Source organism: Acomys russatus, chromosome 9 (genome assembly GCF_903995435.1).
Source record: "Acomys russatus chromosome 9, mAcoRus1.1, whole genome shotgun sequence".
NCBI classification, from domain to species: domain Eukaryota; kingdom Metazoa; phylum Chordata; class Mammalia; order Rodentia; family Muridae; genus Acomys; species Acomys russatus.
This window is the reverse complement of record NC_067145.1, coordinates 27,490,269-27,510,002: the sequence shown is the minus strand read 5'-3', so window position 1 is coordinate 27,510,002 and position 19,734 is coordinate 27,490,269. Positions and strand designations below refer to the sequence as shown.

At 44.4% G+C, this 19,734-nt stretch overlaps 1 protein-coding gene across 1 annotated transcript; it reads right to left on the bottom strand.

Annotated features, from left to right (window-relative positions):
* Positions 1 to 1,534: 1,534 nt before the first annotated feature.
* LOC127193599 (zinc finger protein 58-like) lies at positions 1,535 to 19,157 on the bottom strand. The gene is made up of 3 exons (XM_051150847.1): positions 19,152 to 19,157; positions 2,132 to 2,258; positions 1,535 to 1,638 (listed from the first exon to the last, which is right to left on the bottom strand). Exons 1-3 carry the CDS (start codon positions 19,155 to 19,157, stop codon positions 1,535 to 1,537), a joined length of 237 nt encoding a protein of 78 aa, XP_051006804.1.
* Between the last annotated feature and the right edge of the window lie 577 nt (positions 19,158 to 19,734).

Below are 19,734 nucleotides of genomic sequence, written 5' to 3'. Positions count from 1 at the left end.
TTAGGAGATTAGTATCTGCCCTGCCCCAGGTGAACCAAGGCTATTTTAAAATATAACAGGTGTCTGTGTCTTCGTTGATTTCAAGCAGGTTAGAAAATACTGTCATAGTAATTATAGGGATAAAAATAAACATTCGTCAGACACTACCTCTAAATTTAACCGCAACGCTCCTCCTCTAAACACAGCTAAGCCCTGAGCTGAAAGGTCAGTGTCTGATTCTGTAAGCAGTCTCAGCAAAGTGTGAGACACTACAGAACAAAGGCTCTGCCACAGCGCCAGTCAGCACAGAAGGCTGAACTATGGGCATTCATTTCAATTAAGTTACAGGTAGCACCTGTGAACACACCTCAGCCAGGCAAAGAGAGCAATAAAGCCTGAGGAAGAGGAAGATATAGACTGTGAAAGGTCACCCAGAGACAACTGAGACCAGCCCCTCAGCCCTGTTTCCATTACAACCAGGAAGCCAGTGGATATATACACACTTGGAGGAAGGTTGAGGACTCGACAGGAGACCTTGAGCTCTCTTCCTCCCACTGGACTCATGGTGATATTAGCCATAATGCTTCCTATAGGGCTAACCACAATGGCTATCGATGACTGGACCCTGAAACCAAATACTTTACTAGCTATGACATTTCTGGGAACATCAGATTAAGAAATACAATTTTCTGATGTATTTTTAATGACTTATGACTATGAATATCTGAATAGCAGTTAGTCCTTGTATATGATGTAAAGATTTCCCTTTAAACAAAACAAAAAGGAGCATTACAACTCAGTAGAAGGCCTCCACCTACTGACATGAAACAGAGGCCCACAATCACTGGCTCCATAACTGGTTTGATGGGGATCCAGGGATGAAGACCTAAAGGATTTATTTGAAAGACCTCTCATCCTTCTGTCCTGGGTCTAACGGCATGGCCCTGCAAATCAGCTGGCTGTAAAACTTTGTTGAAAAAGAAACAGCCTCTGTTAAATTAGTGTACCAAATGGCCCACTACAGCCCTTATACAATAATAAGTCAATGCTTTGAGTCTCCCTGAAGATCAGTGGGGAAGGACTCTAGTCTGTCTGACTTTCATGCAAGTGCTCTCCACCCTAATTGTTCTAATCAACAGAACAGAAACTGCTGAGCCTTCTGTGCCTGTCTTCCTCTGTGTGATGGAATTGTGGGTTTGGCTGTATTGAACCCAGTCATGCTCACTCAGTATAAAGATCTTTCTGGCATGAGCCTGCTCTCAACTCCACCAAATAAAGGACTCTCAGTCTGACCAGCACTGAGAGGCATTGCCCTGAGTCTTACATTACAATGGAGACCCAACACAGAGAAAAGACTTGGAGGTCACTGTTAACACAAGTACAGCTCACTGTTGGGGAAACACAAAGCCTAAGACTTGAACCATCATAAGTGCTTGAGAGACATGCGTCTGTGACCACAAAGACAGGAAGGAGAGACCTAAAGAATTACTCCCTTATCATGTTTCAAGGCATGTGGGAAAGCGTGCACCTCAATTCTGATTCTGACCCCCTCATTCTACACACCTGGAAGCACAGTGGCGGCTGCTCCTCTCTGCACATCTGTAGGTCCTTGTCTTTGTTCCAGAAATGTCACCAGCTGTGGCTTAGACACAGCAAGACCTGTTTTAGGAAAAAGGAACAAGACTGTCTGAGCGTTCTTCTACTGGAAATTGTCACAACCCTTCCAGGACAGTGTTTATAAGGGAGGAGATGACGCAGTAAATGATTGCAGACAATAAGTACCTTAAGTGGCTTCTGACAGGTGTACTACAATACATAAAGGAATGTACGATGTCGAGAGTTTCATTTAATGGGAAAGACATTAAAACTGAATTGTGAAACTCTTCATTTAACAAGCGTGTTCCATGTCTTATTCCAGTGATTTCTAAGGGTCCCAGTAAAATCAAGGATGCATGCTTCTGACACAGCAGGTTAGACGGAGAGAAAAACAATGAAATCTTTCTTAGCTATGGAGCAACCTCTCCAATTTTTCTTAAAATGAACGATATGGAACTCGCTGTTGAAAAGCACAGTCTCCCATGACATATTGTGCAAAGCCAGGAAGCTACACGTTGATGGTGAGATGCCAATTCACTGTAGATGCACTCCTCACCCAGGAACACAAGGTGGCTGTAAGTCTCCAACATCACGTCCCTGTACAAATTCCACTGAGCAGGCGCCAAGCATTCCCTCTCTTCTGGAGAGAACTCAATGGCCACATCACCAAAGGACAGCATTTCCTGAAACAAAGATCAAGAATGATACCACACTTTTAATTAATTAAAATCAGTAATAATATAAATACTAAGATGCACTGGGCTTTCCTGTACTTGACACTAGCTAGCGTCATCAGAGAAGAGAGAAGCATAATTGAAAAAATGCCTCCATGAGACTGTCCTGTAGGGAAGCCTGTGGCATTTCATTACTTAGTGATGAACATGAGACACCACAGCCCACTGTGTGTGGTGTCTGCACTAGGCAAGTGCTTCTATGCAGTATAGGAAAGCAGGCTGGGCAAGCCAGTAAGCAGTATTCCTCTGTGGCCTCTGCTCCAGTTCCTGCCTCCAGGTTCCTGCCTTGACTTTTCCCAGTGATGAACTGTTACCAGAAGTTGTAAGCTGAAATTAACCCTTTATTTTCCAAAGTACCTTTCCTGATAGTCTTTATCACAGCAATAGAAACCCAAACATACGTCATGTGCTTGTGGACACAAATCTAGATTTTTGTCCAGCATGAAAGAGAGGAAGAAGCGCTTCCTACGTTGGTGAGTAATATTCTTCAGACATATCAAAGGTGCTCACCTGATCTCACATTGGATCCATCTTCAAGGAAAGACAAGGTAAAAAGATTGTATGAGACCATGTTGATGTCACATATGTAGACCATAAAATGTAAAAGATAGCATCCCAGAAGAACATGAATTCTGTGCCACATGCTTGGACTATACACCAAGCATATGTACATTTCTCACAGGAGACAGTCGTCAAGAAAGAAAAGGTACTTGTCATCACTTAATATGCGTAATCATAAGTCTGGCATTTAATTAAAATACAGATTCTGATGCAGTGGCTTTGGCTGTCTTCTGGTTTTACGGATTTGTACAGAATTCAGTAGTGATACAAGGGACGTGAGATGGAGCAGGCAAGGAGTAGAGCAATAATGAAGAACTCACAGACTAAATCCTATTTAACCATCTGAACATATGAGAAAATCAGCAAGTGCAGGGCTAACACCACTGAGAATTCCAAATAGAGCAGACAACACTCAGACCTTCAGTCGTTTTCTCTTTCCACCTTTACTCTGACAGGTGTTGACTGATGTGTTTGTGACAGGCCTAGAACATGGTCTGACACATGACACCTGTGGACCAGTGTGCTGTGGCTGAGAAATATATTTGCTGAGGCTGTTTTCTCATTTCAAATTTCTCTAATTTCAAATTCCTGATTTTCAGAACTTATTGAATAAAGTCCCAGAATGACCTATGAGAATACTCATATATTATTTTTCCTTTTTACAAATTCATGACAATATCAGAAATTTAGATATTAATGGGGCATTTTGTAATAAAAATTGCATGGGTAAGCTTTGCATCATTTTTCTCAGTTTTGCTATGCTCAACTTAAACATTATCTTGTAGGATTCTTAAGTGTACCCAACATAATCTGTATACACACCCAGCATTCAGGGCAACAGTGCTGGGAGCCTCTCTCCCCTAAACCACTGTTCCAGAAGTCCCCAAGCCTTGGCTTCATGATGTCAACTGGAAATGCCATTACATCTCCAATTTCAGTGCATTACAGTTCGTTACATTTAACAGGCCGATAAGATCATGTGGTACTTAACTTTGCCTGGCTGAAATAATTTCCACTTCTGCCCAGACTGTCACAACTGACAATACTATATTTTTTCCTCTGAAAAATTACTGAATTAATAAGTATGTCACTTTCCCCCTCTATCTCCTCATTTCACCTTCTCTCCTGTCCCCCAGCACTGCATCTCAAACATAGGCTATGTTCCTCATTTTTCTCTAATTATTATTGTTACACACATATATAAATATATATGCATCTACACATATGTAAATATGAGCGGCTGACTGTCTTCAGTGTTGGTGTAAGTGTGTTTTACTGGATGAATAGCAAGTGGGCTCACTCCTGCGGAAGACGGATCCTCCCTCTCTCAGCAGTCCTAGGTGCCTGTACTCCTGTGTCTAGCCAGGTTTCTCCCTGCAGAGCACCATGTGCCACAGCCGTTGTTCAGGCACTCATAATGCTGGGCTAGCGAGGGTGCAGTTTCCTTCCCTTTCTAGGAGGCACAAGCTTAGGGCAGACTTCCTGGATCACTGGCTGTCAAGATCAATCTGCCCATGTTCTAGACACCAGCATCCCATGCTTTTCTCTATACAGTAGATGTCTAGATGAATTTGTGACTTTTAAAGAGTCCATATGTTTTCCTGAGTCTTAAAGCACCAGTGCATAAAGGGTGTCCAGTAAGAGTGAGGACCTGTGCTTTCTACAGCTGACTTACTCTTACATAGGTCCTGGAAGAAGAGAACAGTGGAATGCTGTGCAGACTTTAAGAGAATTGTCAGGGCAACCAGACACCTTTCAACTCAAGATATGTCACTGAGATGTTATTGCATCTGAGAATGACTAAGGAGGACATTATGACAGACACTTTCACAATAGCACTCGGGAAACAGAGGCAGGCAGATCGGTGTGAGTTCGAGGCAAGCCTGGTCTACAAAGTGAGTCCAAGACAGCCAGGCCACAGAGAAACCGTGTCTCAAAAAACCCCAACCCCACCCACCCCCAAAAAAAAGAATGAAAGAAAGAAACCTTAGTCCTCAAGGTGAAGCTGAGTTCAGATTCCCCAGCAAGGGGCCTCGCTGCGTATTACCAAGTATGTTCTCTCTCATGCTAGTCAAAGTTTTTCTACAGCAGCACATTCTGGCTCCTGTATTCGAGAATTTCTCATCTATGACCTATTGAATCCCAGATTTTCCCTCTTTTAATTCTTTAACAGACAGAGAAAATAAACACAATCAGACCTCAAAAACGTTACAATAGTCTGGCTACAGAATATGAGGGACAGAAAGCCCATGTGCTCTGAAGGTACTGAGGAATCTGACAGCATCCATGTGAGAATGGGGCAGCTAGTGAAGCATGCTTCCCAGCAAAGCAATTCAGTGAGCTCCCTGCAGCTCCTCAGGATCAGGGACCTGGTAGTCAGCTGACCACCATTCGCTGGCAATGCTGGACCTTGCACTGCCATCTACACCCCACAACCACCACCACCACCACAAGGCAGCTCTGGTCCCAGAAGCCCAAAGTGGACTCGGGCTACATGCAGCTTCTGAGGAAACCCTCACCTGGGCACAATCTCATTCTCCCTGCCCCCAGCCCTGACTTGCCTTCTCAATAGTTCCAGGCACTGCAGCACTGCACCTCCCACCTAGCCCAGGTCCGCTCCTCCAAGACTGACACCCGCATCCCGCACAGGGCCTCAAGCTGCCCTGCTCCCTGCACCGACCTTCATGTCAGAGACACGACCGGACAGCACTGCAGAACAGAACTCCAACTCTGGGTAGGCGCACGCCTGTAAACCAAAGGATAGATAGGGATATTCTGGACCACAGCGATGTCACAGTATTCAGACTACATTTCCCAGAAGTCTGTGCGACCAAATCCAGTCTTCTGAGTGGGGTGATTCGTCCTTGGCAACCCGCAGTAGACTATGGGAGGGGGAAGCCTTGTCAGCACTTGGTGTAGCCCTGGGGAAGTCAGGCTCCTTTTTACCTACAGATCCACAACAGGAGACTTACGAATGTGAGTCGAGTCTTTGACAGAAATATTAGGCTTACAAGTCATTTTTGGTCCGTATATTGTAATTTTAATCTTACTACCTGAAGGCAGCCTGAAAAACAAATCACGTTGACTCCGTCGTATTTTAAAATAAGGAAGCAATACATTAACGTGGGAATGAAAATAACCTTAACATTCATTAATTTCTTTTAACTCCAACTGGCTCTTGTTGCCTCCTTGGTTCTCGTGCTCACTCAGAATGTGCTGCTTGAGATGGCACCAAATTTCTGACAAACTTACAAATCATTTGTGCAGCACAGTGCCTAGTGGCCTTCAATTTTTGCACACTTGACACTGTTTTAACTCATTACTAATCATTATCCCAACAACATCTCTGTCACTTATTGCTGAAATACAGTCCCTATGTCATTGTTAATCTCACTTCCACTGAGGAGGGTCACAGGAATTTGCTGGATGTTCACTAAATGTTGTTACCTTAAAGGCACCCAGTGCAAGGTGAGCAGGCCGGAAGTGTGCTGCTGCTTGTGCTCACATCCTGAGGCAGGACTTGTCCACCTATGGCAGGAACAGTGGCTGCAGGAGCCTCCTGAGTAGGAGAGTCAGTGTTGGCAAGGATGGAGCTTTGACTCTGTACTTCTTATAAGACCCGAGCCATAAAGGCTCAACCTCAGGGTGGCCAAGGGTTGTGGGGCCCTGTTTTCCTTTCTAGAGGGCACCCTACCTGTTTGCCTCTCAAGTTAGGGAAGCTTTATTGCATCCTAATGCCTGCTGGTCTCTGGGCTGCTTCCCCTAGCTGACAGGGTATTCCCTGTGTCCCTGAGATTCCTTAGCCTTATGTGGTCTGCCTTGGTTTCTGCTCTAACAAGCCTGGATACTCTGGGGTTTGTTTCAACTTTTCCATTACGGAAAACAGTTGTCTTTTGGGTCTGGGTGATGGTACAAATCTATGAACATACACTGTTTCAGCAAACTGCGCGGGTTAGGGCTCCCCACATAGTCTGTCCTGAGGTCAGTGCCCCTGACTCTCAGACAGGGAAGACAGATCAACCATCAACCAAGAAACAAAACAAGACACAACACTATGATTAAGAACAGCTAACAGGTGTCTATGTAGATCAGACACCACTATTTTTTTTAATCTCTTGGACTAAAGGTGTTTGTAATAAAGGCTATTAATACATATTGAGGACCAGAGAGAAGTTCTGTCTTAAATCTCTCAGCAATAATTACAGCATCACAGGTTTATCAGGGCTCCCTCATAAACCTCAGCAAAACTGTTAGATGTTGTAAACATAAATTTAATAAAGATTATGACGAACAACACTACATGTGCTATAAATCATAAAAGCTGCCTCTCGTTTTCATATAATAACCAGGAGTCTTACAGGTTAAGATGGTTAGCAGTGTGCAGGGAGGGAATGCTAGCCTGTTAATTACCCTCCATGTGTAATTTAGATTTAACCTCTTTATTACAATAATGCTCTTTAGGTGTGGTGGCACACACCTTTAATCCCAGCACTTGGGAGGCAAAGGTAGGCAGATTGCTGTAAGTTCGAGGCCAGCCTGGTCTACAAAGCAAGTCCAGGACAGCCAAGGCTACCCAGAGAAACACTATGCCAAAAAAAGGAAAAAAAAGAAAAAAGAAAAATAAAGTTAATGCTCTATAATATTTTCATAGCAAAACAACTGCCATCTTCAAAATTCCAGCTGTGTCCATTCAAATGTTCCCAGATGGGCTTGCTCAATGTTTATATGCCTTCAGGAGAGAAAAGGTGGACGTGCTCCTTGGAGAGCCACCAGAGAACCAGTCATTCCTCAAGCTTGGAATACGCAGTTCAGACCTAACAGCATGAGGCCTTAAGGTTTACTGTGAAAACAAGTACAGGGCAAAAAGATTAAGAAAGAATGCCCACCCACACATCTATAGGAGAGCAAATGTGTGTGCGTGTGTGTGTGTGTGTGTGTGAGAGAGAGAGAGACAGACAGACAGACAGACAGATAGACAGAGACAGAGATGGCTATTCTCCATTGTCAACTTGACTATATCTGGGATGAACTACAATCCAGAAATGGAGGGCACACTTGTGATCTGGATCATTGTGGCAGGAAGACAGCACAGCTTTGATCAGATCTTGATGCTGGAAGACACGGGCTTTTGATCTGGATCAGGAGGTGGCACAGGCTTTTGATGTGGATGGTCGCATGCCTTCAACCCAGATCTTGAGGAACACCTTTAATCTGCGTCTTACCTTCTGCTAGAAGCCTACATAAGGGCACTGGAAGAAGGAAGGGCCTATTCATTCTTGGCTTGCTTGCCCTGCTTTGCCCATTCCCCAGATTCCAGCTTAGACAGAAGGCCAGCCGAGACACCCACCCTTGTGGGACTGAGTAACTACTCAATTCTTGGACTTTCCACTCACAGACAGCCATTGTTGGATTAATTGGACTGCAGCATGTAAGTTATTCCAATAAATTCCTTTGATATGAAGAGATTCATTCCATAAATTGTGCAACTCTAAAGAATCCTGACGAATACAATATGGATGGTTTATAGTGGTAAAGAAAAATGTAATCGCAAATGTTTTGCAGGAATATTGATGGACTTGGGATGTATTTTAACTGAGGTCACACAGTATCAGAAGGAGAAAACTGCTTTCCCTCATATGTGTATCCCAAGCAGTAGTAAATGTACATATGTGGACAGATTTACATATGAGTCCATGATGTCATGTAGAGGAGAGTAAAGTCTAACTAGTAGGGGATGAGGAATGAGTGACGAAGGTAAGGAATGTGGGTTGTGAGAGAGGACAGAAGACAGTTGTTTTTGTTTCTAACTCAGTCATAAATTTTGGGGTTTGATAGTGTATAAGTGCATAAATATATATTCAAAAGAGACAGCTTAAAATTTACTGTGAATTTCTCAGCTTCACTTCTGTATCTCTGTGCTAAGTGTACAGAAGTTCATGAGTTGCGTAGTTTGGGGTTCTTATTAATTTTGACATGGGAAATTTTTGTTGTTGAAACATTTTAAATAACAGGGTTTAAAATAAAAAGAAATAGCCAGATGGCGTGGGCATGGGCCTTTAATTACAGTACTTGAGAAACAGAGGTGTTGTAGAAAACTATTATTAATATTTACTATTAACAATTATTATAGTGATTATTAACCAGCTATCATATCAATAAAAGGCTATTGTTTTAAAATTATTAGTATTATTAGTATTATCAGTAGGCTTGGATAGCAATCAATGAAGACACAGACACTTGTTATATTTTAAAATAGCCTTAGTTAACCTGGGGCAGAGCAGACATTAATCCTCTAAGCTATTTTCCATAGTGGGGCAGGTATGGGATCCCTGCCTCAATCCCATGCCATCTGCTTCTAATAACTTCTATCAAGCTACCTCCCATCCATAATCCCAAATACTTGCTCATGTTTTTCATCTGGGCCGGATTCTCCACCCACGCCGGCCACATGCTTCTCTTCCATCTAACCCATGGTGGCCTCCTCTCTTCCCTTCAGGTCTCTCTCCTTCCTCCTCATGGCAGTCTCTCTTCTCCTCTTCCCAGGATTCCTCTCCCTCTCTCTGGAACTTTAGCCACACCTCTAGCTCCTGTGCCCTGCCCAAGTGGGATGGCCTTTTATTAATTAAAAGGTGGATCACAGAGATTGCAAGTAGTAATTAGAATCAAAACACATTAGACCATGCACAAAAGACATAGCACCTGATAGATTTTTAATATGCCTATACACTGGAACTAGGTACACACTAACCACCTAAGCTACCTTTTACCTCCCAGCGCAACATCCCATGCCATTTTTAAAAAGTATTCCTAACTGGGCTATTTCCCATCCAATAGCCCATAAATACTTGCACATACTCTTCATCTGGGCTGCTTCTCTCCATCATCTGATCCTGAGAGGAAGCTCCTCTTGGCCATGTGGTTCCTCTTTACATTAACCATGGTGCTCCTCTTTCTTCTTCCTCCTCCCTTATCCCTGTCTCCTTGTGCCCCTCCTGTCCTTCAAGCCCATGAGCCTTATCTCCACCTACCTCTCTTCTGCCCAGCCCAGGAGTAGGCATTTGTTTAGCCAATCAGGGAATTTGGTGGCAATGTTACACAGCATCGCTTGGTATACACGAGCATTTGCTTGCAGAACATGGGGTGGTGCTCGTCTTTAATTCCAGCACTCGGGGACAGAGACAGGCAGATCTCTGTGAGTTTGAGGCCAGCCCGGTCTGCAAAGAAAGTTCCAGGACAGCCAGGGCTATTACAGAAAGAAAGCCTGTCTCAGGGGAAAAAAACCTCTCTGGGAACAAGCAATTCACATCTGAATACATGGTGGCTCTAGATCAACCAGTATACACAGGCTGTACCTCCAAAAAAATTGTTCCTTCTGGAAAAAAGTTTATCCATAAAGGATATTTCCATTGTAAGGAAATGTTCCTTTCTGTACCAGGAATAAAAGGGTATCTACATCTCCAGAGACTCTAAGCAGGAAGAAAACACTGAGTCAAAGATAGAGCAAACCTGATCTTTCTTCCCGGTGCCAGATAACAGCGACTTCATTTAGACAACGCCTTTCTACACACCAGCCATTGTTATAGATAAGGATGGGATTTAAGCCTGAAGCTCAGACTCTTCCTTTGCAATCTACTCTAGAGGTTTATTCATTTCTCCACGTTACCTCCAATGTGTATATGAGGTATACATGTTAAGTAACTACTTGTTTTATAAATAAATCAGCTCTAGAAGGTATGTCATGTGTTATCATTGTACCTTTGTACCCACTAGCTCATCTGGCTGGTGTACACCTTGCCTCACTTTAATAACGACGGATAAGAAGGAACCAAATCAGCGGTGACAACTGTGTATACAGAAGGGAGGACAAGGAAGGTGAGGAGGCCAGTGCTCGTCGTTCCTCTGTTGTACTTATCGTTCTGATTAATAAAAAGAAAATAAGATGATATGATAATAAGATGCCAGGCAACAGATATTATATTATATGAGGTTTATTAAGTGAGCTTGAGGGAGAAGGAAAGTTGGAAGGGGTACCCCAGAGAGAGAGTGTAAGACTGAGACCCCTAGAGAGATCTCTAGTCTATTCCCAGAGTCCCCACTAAGAGACAAAGTCCGTTGTCGATGCAAATGCATAGGAATAGGAATTTCTTGAGCCATCGCGATGGGGTCTGTCCAGCTCTTTCAAGCTGCAGACCCCGAGAAAGAAAGGCACAGGCTTTTTATAGGTTTTAGACAAAGAAATGAGTTTTATAGTATGTGATTAATTGGCATTTGGGCAGAAAAGCTGCAAGCAGGGAGTTACAAGTCTTGGCGTTTGGTGGTTGGATAATGGGTGGACAGGCAAGTCAACCTATGGAAAAGACTGGTTGAAGCAGTCACAGGGGCGTTTAGGAACCTTTTTTAGTTGGGGAGGGATAGTGGTTGTCCTTGAGTCCAGCTGGACCCTGAGCACAGACTGAGACCTTGAGTCAAGTTGGACTCTTCAAAGTTTTTCCTGTCCCTGCCACACGCACAGTGATCTGATATCTGTCTGTCCTTGGTTCAAGCTGGACCCTCTAGAAATTTACATGCTTTGGCCTTAATGGGGGTCTTTAAGAGAGGACTGAGTAGGCTGACCTTTACATTTTCCCAGATTTTGGCCTTAATGGGGGTCCTTAAGGGGGCTGGTTCCTTCAAGAAGAGGGAGAGAAAGAGAAAGTAAGAGGGTAGAACAAGTGGGGGGGGGGAGAGAGAGAGAGAGAGAGCTCGTGGAGAGTCTGTCTTTTATATAGCCTTGGGCAGGGCCATGCCCCTGTGGCAGGTAAGCAGTGGCATCACAGGTAGGCAGACTGAAGCAGAATCCTAACATTCCTACCTTTTCCTATAATTAAAAAATGAGGAACATTGGATTGTTTTTATATAAGGTAACTTGAAAATATATAAATGTAGGTTCGTTGGAAGCAGCTTTTGGCTGCAATGCAAAGGGGGAAAAGAGAGAGGAAAAAAAGCAAGAGCAACAAATGTCCAAATTATATAGTGAAGGGGAAGGAAAAGTTCTGCTCTGAGAGTTCAAGGTAGAAGGCCGGCTATGTCAGCCATGTCCTGCAGCAGATTGGGATGGAGAAGTGCTGGCGGAACCTGGAGCTGTCTGTCCCAGGCCTGGAGCACACCATTTTAGCCTTTGCAAATGGATAAGAGGTGAAGTAATAGTCTTAACTACTTCCTGCTGACAGCAGGGCAGTGATAGGGGATTTAAAAGGCTGAAATGTTGGCCAGATTCTGGAAGAACAGGCTGTTGCATTTGCTGTCCAGGGTCTGAGAATATCTGCAGCTGGGAAGGGCAATGCAGGTCCAGCTAGGAGGAACAATGCAGGTCCAGCTGGGACTTGTGGGTAGCTGCTTTGACGATGTCCCAGATGTAAGCAATCTGGCAGGATACTGGAATATATATGTGGGCAGAAGACAAAGTTAGTAGGTTAGGGAGAAAATTCTCTTTATGTGTATATTTGACACTCTTGGGAGAGCAAAGAGAAAAGGCTTGAGATAACGATGACAATTTGTGAAAATTTTGGGAGAGCAGAGAAAAAGTCTGAATATGGGAACTTTCTTCCATTTACCCAATTGCTGGCAATAATTAAAACACTTTAGTTTTGGATCTGTCCAAGTTTGGTTGCAAAGGTAGGTAAGCTTAGAAGCCTTTAATGTGGGCATAGGGATTTGAAATTCTCAAAAGGCATCCCAGAGGAGCCTGGAGAAGCGGCAAATGGACTGTTCCTCATGGGAGACTAGAAGTCACTGACCTGTCAGGGCGTCCCCTGAGCAAGTTTAACTTGATGAGATTGGTACAATTGTTTCAGCAGCTAGTCAGCACTGGACAGAGACCAAGGGCAGACAGGGTTACCTAGCGCTAGGGGAATGAACCATGCTGTTAGAGGGAGATCTCTCCCAAGGAAGGTCCTAGATGAAGGGTTTGGGTGTAGTTTGGTAAGAATGACAAGTAGCATTTACATCAACCAGAAGAGAAGACTCAGCAATCAGTAGGTGTTGGGTGTAAGACTGCAGCAATAGGGGAGTTAGGGGAGTCCCAAAACCAGGGCAAGGGGGAGGAACCCCACCCTTACAGACAGGAGCTAGGTGAGAAACTCAGGCTGTCGATTGACAGTACTTATCTGGACTCCGTTTGACCTGAGAGCTGGATTTCCTGTAGCTTACAAGAATCTTTGTTAGTTCATAAAGGGAGATAAATTATAGACGTGTTAGCATCATCCTTGTTTGAAATCTGCAGTGAAACACATTTTTAGGCATGTGTACACACTGTAGGAAAAGGCAGTGGACATTCCCAAGCAGAGGCTTGGGACAAGAACTTTGTGTTGAAAGCACAGATACTCTGAGGTGAGTTTAGGGAAGGCAGAAGTCTTTTGACCTCTGTGGGACAGTAACGTGGGGAGGACAGAAATCTCCTGTAGAGCAGAAGGCAAAAGTTTGATTTCGCATCAGTACACATCATGAAAGAGGGGCTGTCTAGAAGACTGGATGGATATAATTTTAGTACCACAAGAGACATTTTAAGAAAAAGACAAACAAAGGAAATTTAAACTCTTAAGCTCGGAACTATGATAAGATTGTATAGTGTAACGTTTTTATAGTTAGATCAATAAACTAGAGCTCCATTGATCAGTGTTAACACTCTGAACAGTTAATATAATAATATTATAGGAACAGGAAGAAATAAAGTATCTTTTAGACACGATGACCTTTGTACCTTGTATTTACCAACTTAAAACATGCTCTTAGACCTTCTTGGGAGTTTTAAGCAATAGGTGAAATTGACTGTTAAAGTTTGGTCTCCTGCATATGACGAGGGCTGGGAAGGTACCTGAAGTCTCCCATGATAGAAGCTGGCTATGAGACTATGTAACCCGAGTATGAGTTTGAGACAGACCTGTAGCATTAGCGTCACCCTCTTTTGCGAGGCTGCTGAATTTAAGAGCCATCTGTATAGTCCACCAGGTCAAGGAGCTTGACTATACAGATGGCGCACGCCTTTAATCCCAGCACTCGGGAGGCAGAGGCAGGTGAATCGCTGTGAGTTCGAGGCCAGCCTGGTCTACAAAGCGAGTCTAGGACAGCCAAGGCTACACAGAGAAACCCTGTCTGGGAGGGGGACAATAAGCAATTGTATATGCAATAAACAAGCATACCATTTTTTGAGAGTAGAAAATAAATTGGAGATATTTTTATTTTTAGGCGTTAGAAGGTGTTAGTGTTAGAGACTGCAAAGCTGTGTCTGAGGTCCGGAGGCCTGGAACCAGGCACTGTTCAGTGTAGGGGATTGACTCCGCCCCTCAGCAGGCAGGGCTCAGGACTAGGGGCCCACGCACATTTAATGAATCTCAGCATTCCTAAGAAGGGGGAGGGATGGGGCACGGGCAGGAATCTAGCAGTCCCGTAGCCAGGATGTAAAGTACAGACGGCCATAAAGTACAGAAAGGACCAGATCTCCCCTCGTCTAAACGTACTGAGAAATAGTTAACAGCCTTGTGGGAGTGGCCGCACTAATAAGCAAGTGGAATGTGGGCGCCCAGCACCACCCCCACCCACACTGCCCAGCAACCCTGCTCCTTCCAAACGTCTCCGTTTGAAATACCGAGGCAGCTTCTCTGTCCCAAAAGCACAGGATGAATTCAGGTAGACTGATATATTCTAACCCAGCTCCCTCTCCCCAGCACTGACCAGAATCCTGACTGACGTCGCCTAGCAAAGCTTCTCCAAGTCAGCTCCTTCCTGCCTCCATTCCACCCTTGCCCGCTCCCCACCCCACCCCGACCTATGCACCTCGTGCAGTCCCTCAGGCTGTACTGAACCTGGACCAACCTCCATGTCAGAGATCCAACTGTAGAGGCAAGCAGGACCAGACTCTCGCCCAACTTTGGGGACTAACTGCACATGCTTACCAAAAGCCGAACACTGTTTTCCAAAGTACCGACTTGTGATGTCACCGTGCCACAGACTACATTTTCCACAAATCTGTGCGAAGCCAGGGCGTGCGGTTTGTACTGGTCCTAGATATCCGCACTGAAGCCTGCACTGTACTGTCACAGAGTTAGGAAACATGGAGCCCACAAGCTGTATTCAGTTGTAATGAGCCGAATTTTTATGTAAGAAGCCGCTTTCCTCAGTTCCCGGGGCCCAGCTTAAAAGGAGGGGGGAGGGGCTAAAAGTCAAGGTCACATTTACTTTATTTCCGTGGAATTTACAGCTATTTGAAGAACTGCCTTACTCTCAGTTCAGTGGCAATAAGCTAGTTTACAAAAACCAGAGCAAGCGTTAATCATTTCACAAGATGTCTACAATTTTGGGCTGGAGGGAAGGCTGGTGGGAGCTTATCTTTTAGGAATTTAGAATGGATGCCTAGCACAAAATGGAGTTTTCCTTAGCTGTCACAGAGGATGGAGAGCCAAAGCGGGGAGTCAGGATACTTTTAAAATTCAATATTCTCAGCCTGCGGTAGTGGTGGTGGTGGTGGTGGTGGTGGTGGTGGTACTTGCCTTTAATCCCAGAACTACTGAAGCAGAGGCAGCTAACAATCACCGGTTACATACAGGAGATTACCACAAGGCCTAAGAGCCATCACTCTGGAGAAAATGGCAGGCACAATGGCGCTTCTAAAACTCACCTACAAGCCACACAGAGATCAGACCCCACAGGAGGAAAAACAGTTTCCATGGGAACGTTGGAACCCATACAGTGTAGGAGGTTGGTCAAGACACACAGATGTTTTAAATCATCGAACAAAGTTCAAGTCCACCTCCCTGATGTTTCCTAGCAAATACCTCCCGGAATCCATCTCAGGATCTTTCCATCTGTCTGTAAGTCCTTTGTCCATATTTTCATCCATTAATCTATGTAAGAGATTTAGTTTTTGTGAGAATTCTACCAGAATTTCAGCAACATTTCCCTGGGTTTCCACAACTCAGGCAAGTATTAACCATCAGGTGTTCTGTGCGCTCTTGCTTACTGCCCCATCCATCACCCAGGATAAAGGATGCCCAGTCCCTGGGATCACACCGGTGTATACAATGACTCCAGGCTTATCCATCTCCCGGGATAAAGGATGCACAGTCCCTGGGATCACACCGGTGTGTACAGTGACTCCAGGCTTATCCATCACCCACGATAAAGGATGCACAGTCCCTGGGATCACACTGGTGTGTACAGTTGACTCCAGGCCCATCCATCTCCTGGGATAAAGGATGCACAGTCCCTGGGATCACATGGATGTGTACAGTTGACTCCAGGCCCATCCATCTCCCAGGATAAAGGATGCCCAGTCCCCAGGATCACACCAATGTGTACAGTGACTCCAGGCCCATCACACACTGTTAGAATTCCATATGCAGTGTTTTGTATGTGTTGTGAAACTTCCTTTGGCTTTTCTGATGCTGAAGTTGCAGCTATGGGACAATATTTTGAAAGTCAAGAGTATCTGCCTTGAGCCTCCCTTGATTCTCCCAAACCAGGATATAGAAATGATGCTTCCTCCAATACAAAGACATCAGAAATATATTCATAGAAATATCAAATGAGCTCATTGGAAATTGGTAACTAAATACCTCATTTTAAACCATAAACTTCTACCCTTGTACCATCCAACTTCACTTTTTAAAAAATCTCTTACTAGGTATATCATTTAGTCCATCTCTAAATGTCTCCATAGACTATTAGTCCCAACTGCAAATGTAACATTTATTTGCTAGATGTAATTGTTGTCTCAGAGGCTTATTGCTGAATCACCTCACCCTTTCTAATTCATTTTGAACTCTGGATGGCTGCTTCAACTCAGGTGTTCTGGTTCAAACTCCTCTCCAAGTTGACCGATTCAATCTGGTTTCTCTTGGCTTCTCACTGAACTGCTCTGCTTGGCCTCAAACTAACTCTGGCAATTTGTTCTAATCTTCTGGCTCCTTCTTATTCTCTGGCTTCAACTGCCTCCAGTGACATACACTAAGGTGCATGAATTCAGGAATGAACTCAACTCCACTACACTCACTCACTGTACTAACTCCCTCTCCCTGCACTGCTCTTAAATAGCTTCTCTTTCCTGTGCCGTTCTTGGGCGAGTTGGGCATATCCTATCTCTGATTATATGGATGCTTCCTTCTACAAACTAATTTTACCTTAAACGTTTGTACTAAAGTTGTCTGTATTCCAGCCAGAGGGATTAAAGATGTGTGTTCTGTCTGCATTCCAGATGGATCACACAGATCCCTTGCCAAAGCAGCCATGTTGTTGGATTATAATTCCTCTACACCCAACACGGTCATAGGTTACAAGATCGATCTATACATCAACGAGCAATGTAGCGGAGGAAATGTGCCTATTGCGAGGGATGGGGGCAGGGGGAGGGGGAGTGATCTAGAAAGGAAATATAGGAACAAAGTAAGATATAAGTTCAGGGGGAACACTCAGATCTTATAGCATTACATACCTGGAATCTGGTCTAGACTACACAGATTTGGGCAACCCCAAACCTTCCACAGATTCTGACATGGGTGCATGGTGAGGTTCCAATGCAACTGTGTTATCCTGAACTGTTCCATACAGTGACCACAAAGGGACTGTTAGGAGGGACAATGAACATTCCACAAATTGCCTGGTGTAGCAGTTCTCTGTAAGTGTTCCAAAGCTTCATGATGATCTACACGTTACATCACAAATGCCCACAACGACCAATACCATGTGTTGGTAGATCTGCTTCCATCTTGGGATGAGGTCAGGTCCAGTAGCACAGCTGCATTTGTCTCTGGGTGCTAAACCTGGGGACTTCTCTCCTAGTAGAGTACTTTCCAGCATGGAACTCCTTCAATGGCATTTTAAAGTTGAGCTCTCGTGGGAAGGATTGTAAGCTTTGTCACAGGTGAAAGCAGCCTTGGCTGGCTTTGCCCTTGGACACACCACGGATACTCCCTGAGATTAACCTTGAGATAGACGGGTGGAGCCATCCTGGGCCTGAAATTCAGGAAGAGGACGTAGGGACTCCACCTTGACTATTGTGTTTCTAATGGAAGAGGAGACCACCCCTTACATTCGAGAGACAGGCAGGCAGAGAGGACAGAGAGGAGCAGCAGGTTCAGACCAGGCTTGAGCGCATGTGGATCTGGAAGAGGATCAGTGAACAGGCTGGACCAGTGCGCAGGCCTGAGACACCTAGGGACCCGTCCTGTGGAACAGATACCAGAAGGTTCACTCTTGTTTCCCTTTAACCTTCTTTCCCTTTTGTGTAAACTAGTTGGGTTGTATAATAAAGTTTAATTGTTAAAGAACAGAGCCAATAGGCTCCCTCCTTTCAAATGAATTAATGCTTTCACAAAATACAGACTCTTGAGTGTGTGGTCCTGGCTCGGGGCACTTTCCATGCTGTCAGTAGACTACGAGGAGTCCCTTTATTGGAGCTAATCTCTCTAACAAATTACAGCAGACTTCAAAGTTGTCTAGTCTGTAACTTTAAGGTCACTCAGCTCTTAAATGAGAATGTCCATATTACGCTCATATATTTGAATATTGGTCCACAGAAGGTGGGAACTGTTTGGAAAAGATGAGGAGATGTGACATTGTTGCCAGAGGTGTGTCACTGTGGGGGGGGGGCGGGGGTTGGGCTCTGAAGTTCCAAGATCCCATGTCATGTTGTTAGCTTTCTCTGCCTCCTACTTGTGAATCAATGTGTAACCCCTCTGTTGGAGGTTGGTCTGATGACTTTTGATGTTAGTTACTGCTTGCTGTCTCTCTGACCCACCTGTTAGATCAGTAAAAGGCCATCATACCAGGGCAGGGTAAATGGGATAGGCGTGGCTAAGGTTCCAGGGCTAGCAGACACAGAGAGAATTTTGGGAGAGAGAGAGAGACCGGAGGAGAGGAAGAAGGAAAGCCGCCATGGGTTAGGTGGAGGAGAAGCACATGGCTGGTGTGGATGGAAGATTTAGCCCAGATGAAGAACATTAGCAAGTATACAGGATATGGATGGGAGGTAGAAATTATTAGCAGCAGATGGCATGGGATTGCGGCAGGTATTCCATACCTGCACCACTATGGGAAGTAGTTTAGAGGATTAATATCTGCCCTGACGCAGGTTAACTAAGGCTATTTTAAAATACAACAAATGTCTGTGTATTGATAGATTGCTAGCAGGTTAGAAAATACCGCTGTAATAATAATTATAGGCCTAATAATAAACATTATTAGGCCATATTGGTAAATTAACCACAACAGACCTCTGCTATTATTCTAGGACTATGCCTGCCTGTTTACCGCCATGTTTGCTACCAAAGGATTATGGCCCTATAGAACCATGGACAACACATTAAATTCTTTCTTTTCTGAGTTGTTTCATAGCAATTACAAAGTTACCAGGATACTCATGCTGTCCTGTAATGTTCTAATGAAAAGAGAATGTTCACTTCTCTCAGATTGGGCTGTAACCGCAGGCCAATCAAACATTCCACCCAAGTACCTATTGTCATGAAGCAGTCAGTTTAGTGGGATTAACAATGGGAACACAATTGGGGGGGGGGGTTAGAACAGGTACAGGGATGACTTAAAGGCAGCAGAAGCAGCATTAAAAACCCCACCAAACCCTAGGTAAGAATCCAAGCTGCACCCCTGTAGCTAACTGCAAGACCTGCAGGTAGCTCTATAGAGGAGGGGGTCTCTTTCAATCCTTCATCAAGGATGGGCCTATATGATGCTACCTCTGTGGATGTGTGCGTGTGCACACGTGTTACATGTGTAAGAAGAAAGGCAACATATTTAAAGGGAAGTGAGCAGACTGAGAATAAAAGGAGAAACTGGTAGAAAATACTGGTGCGTTATGTATTAATGCCAAAGAGATACT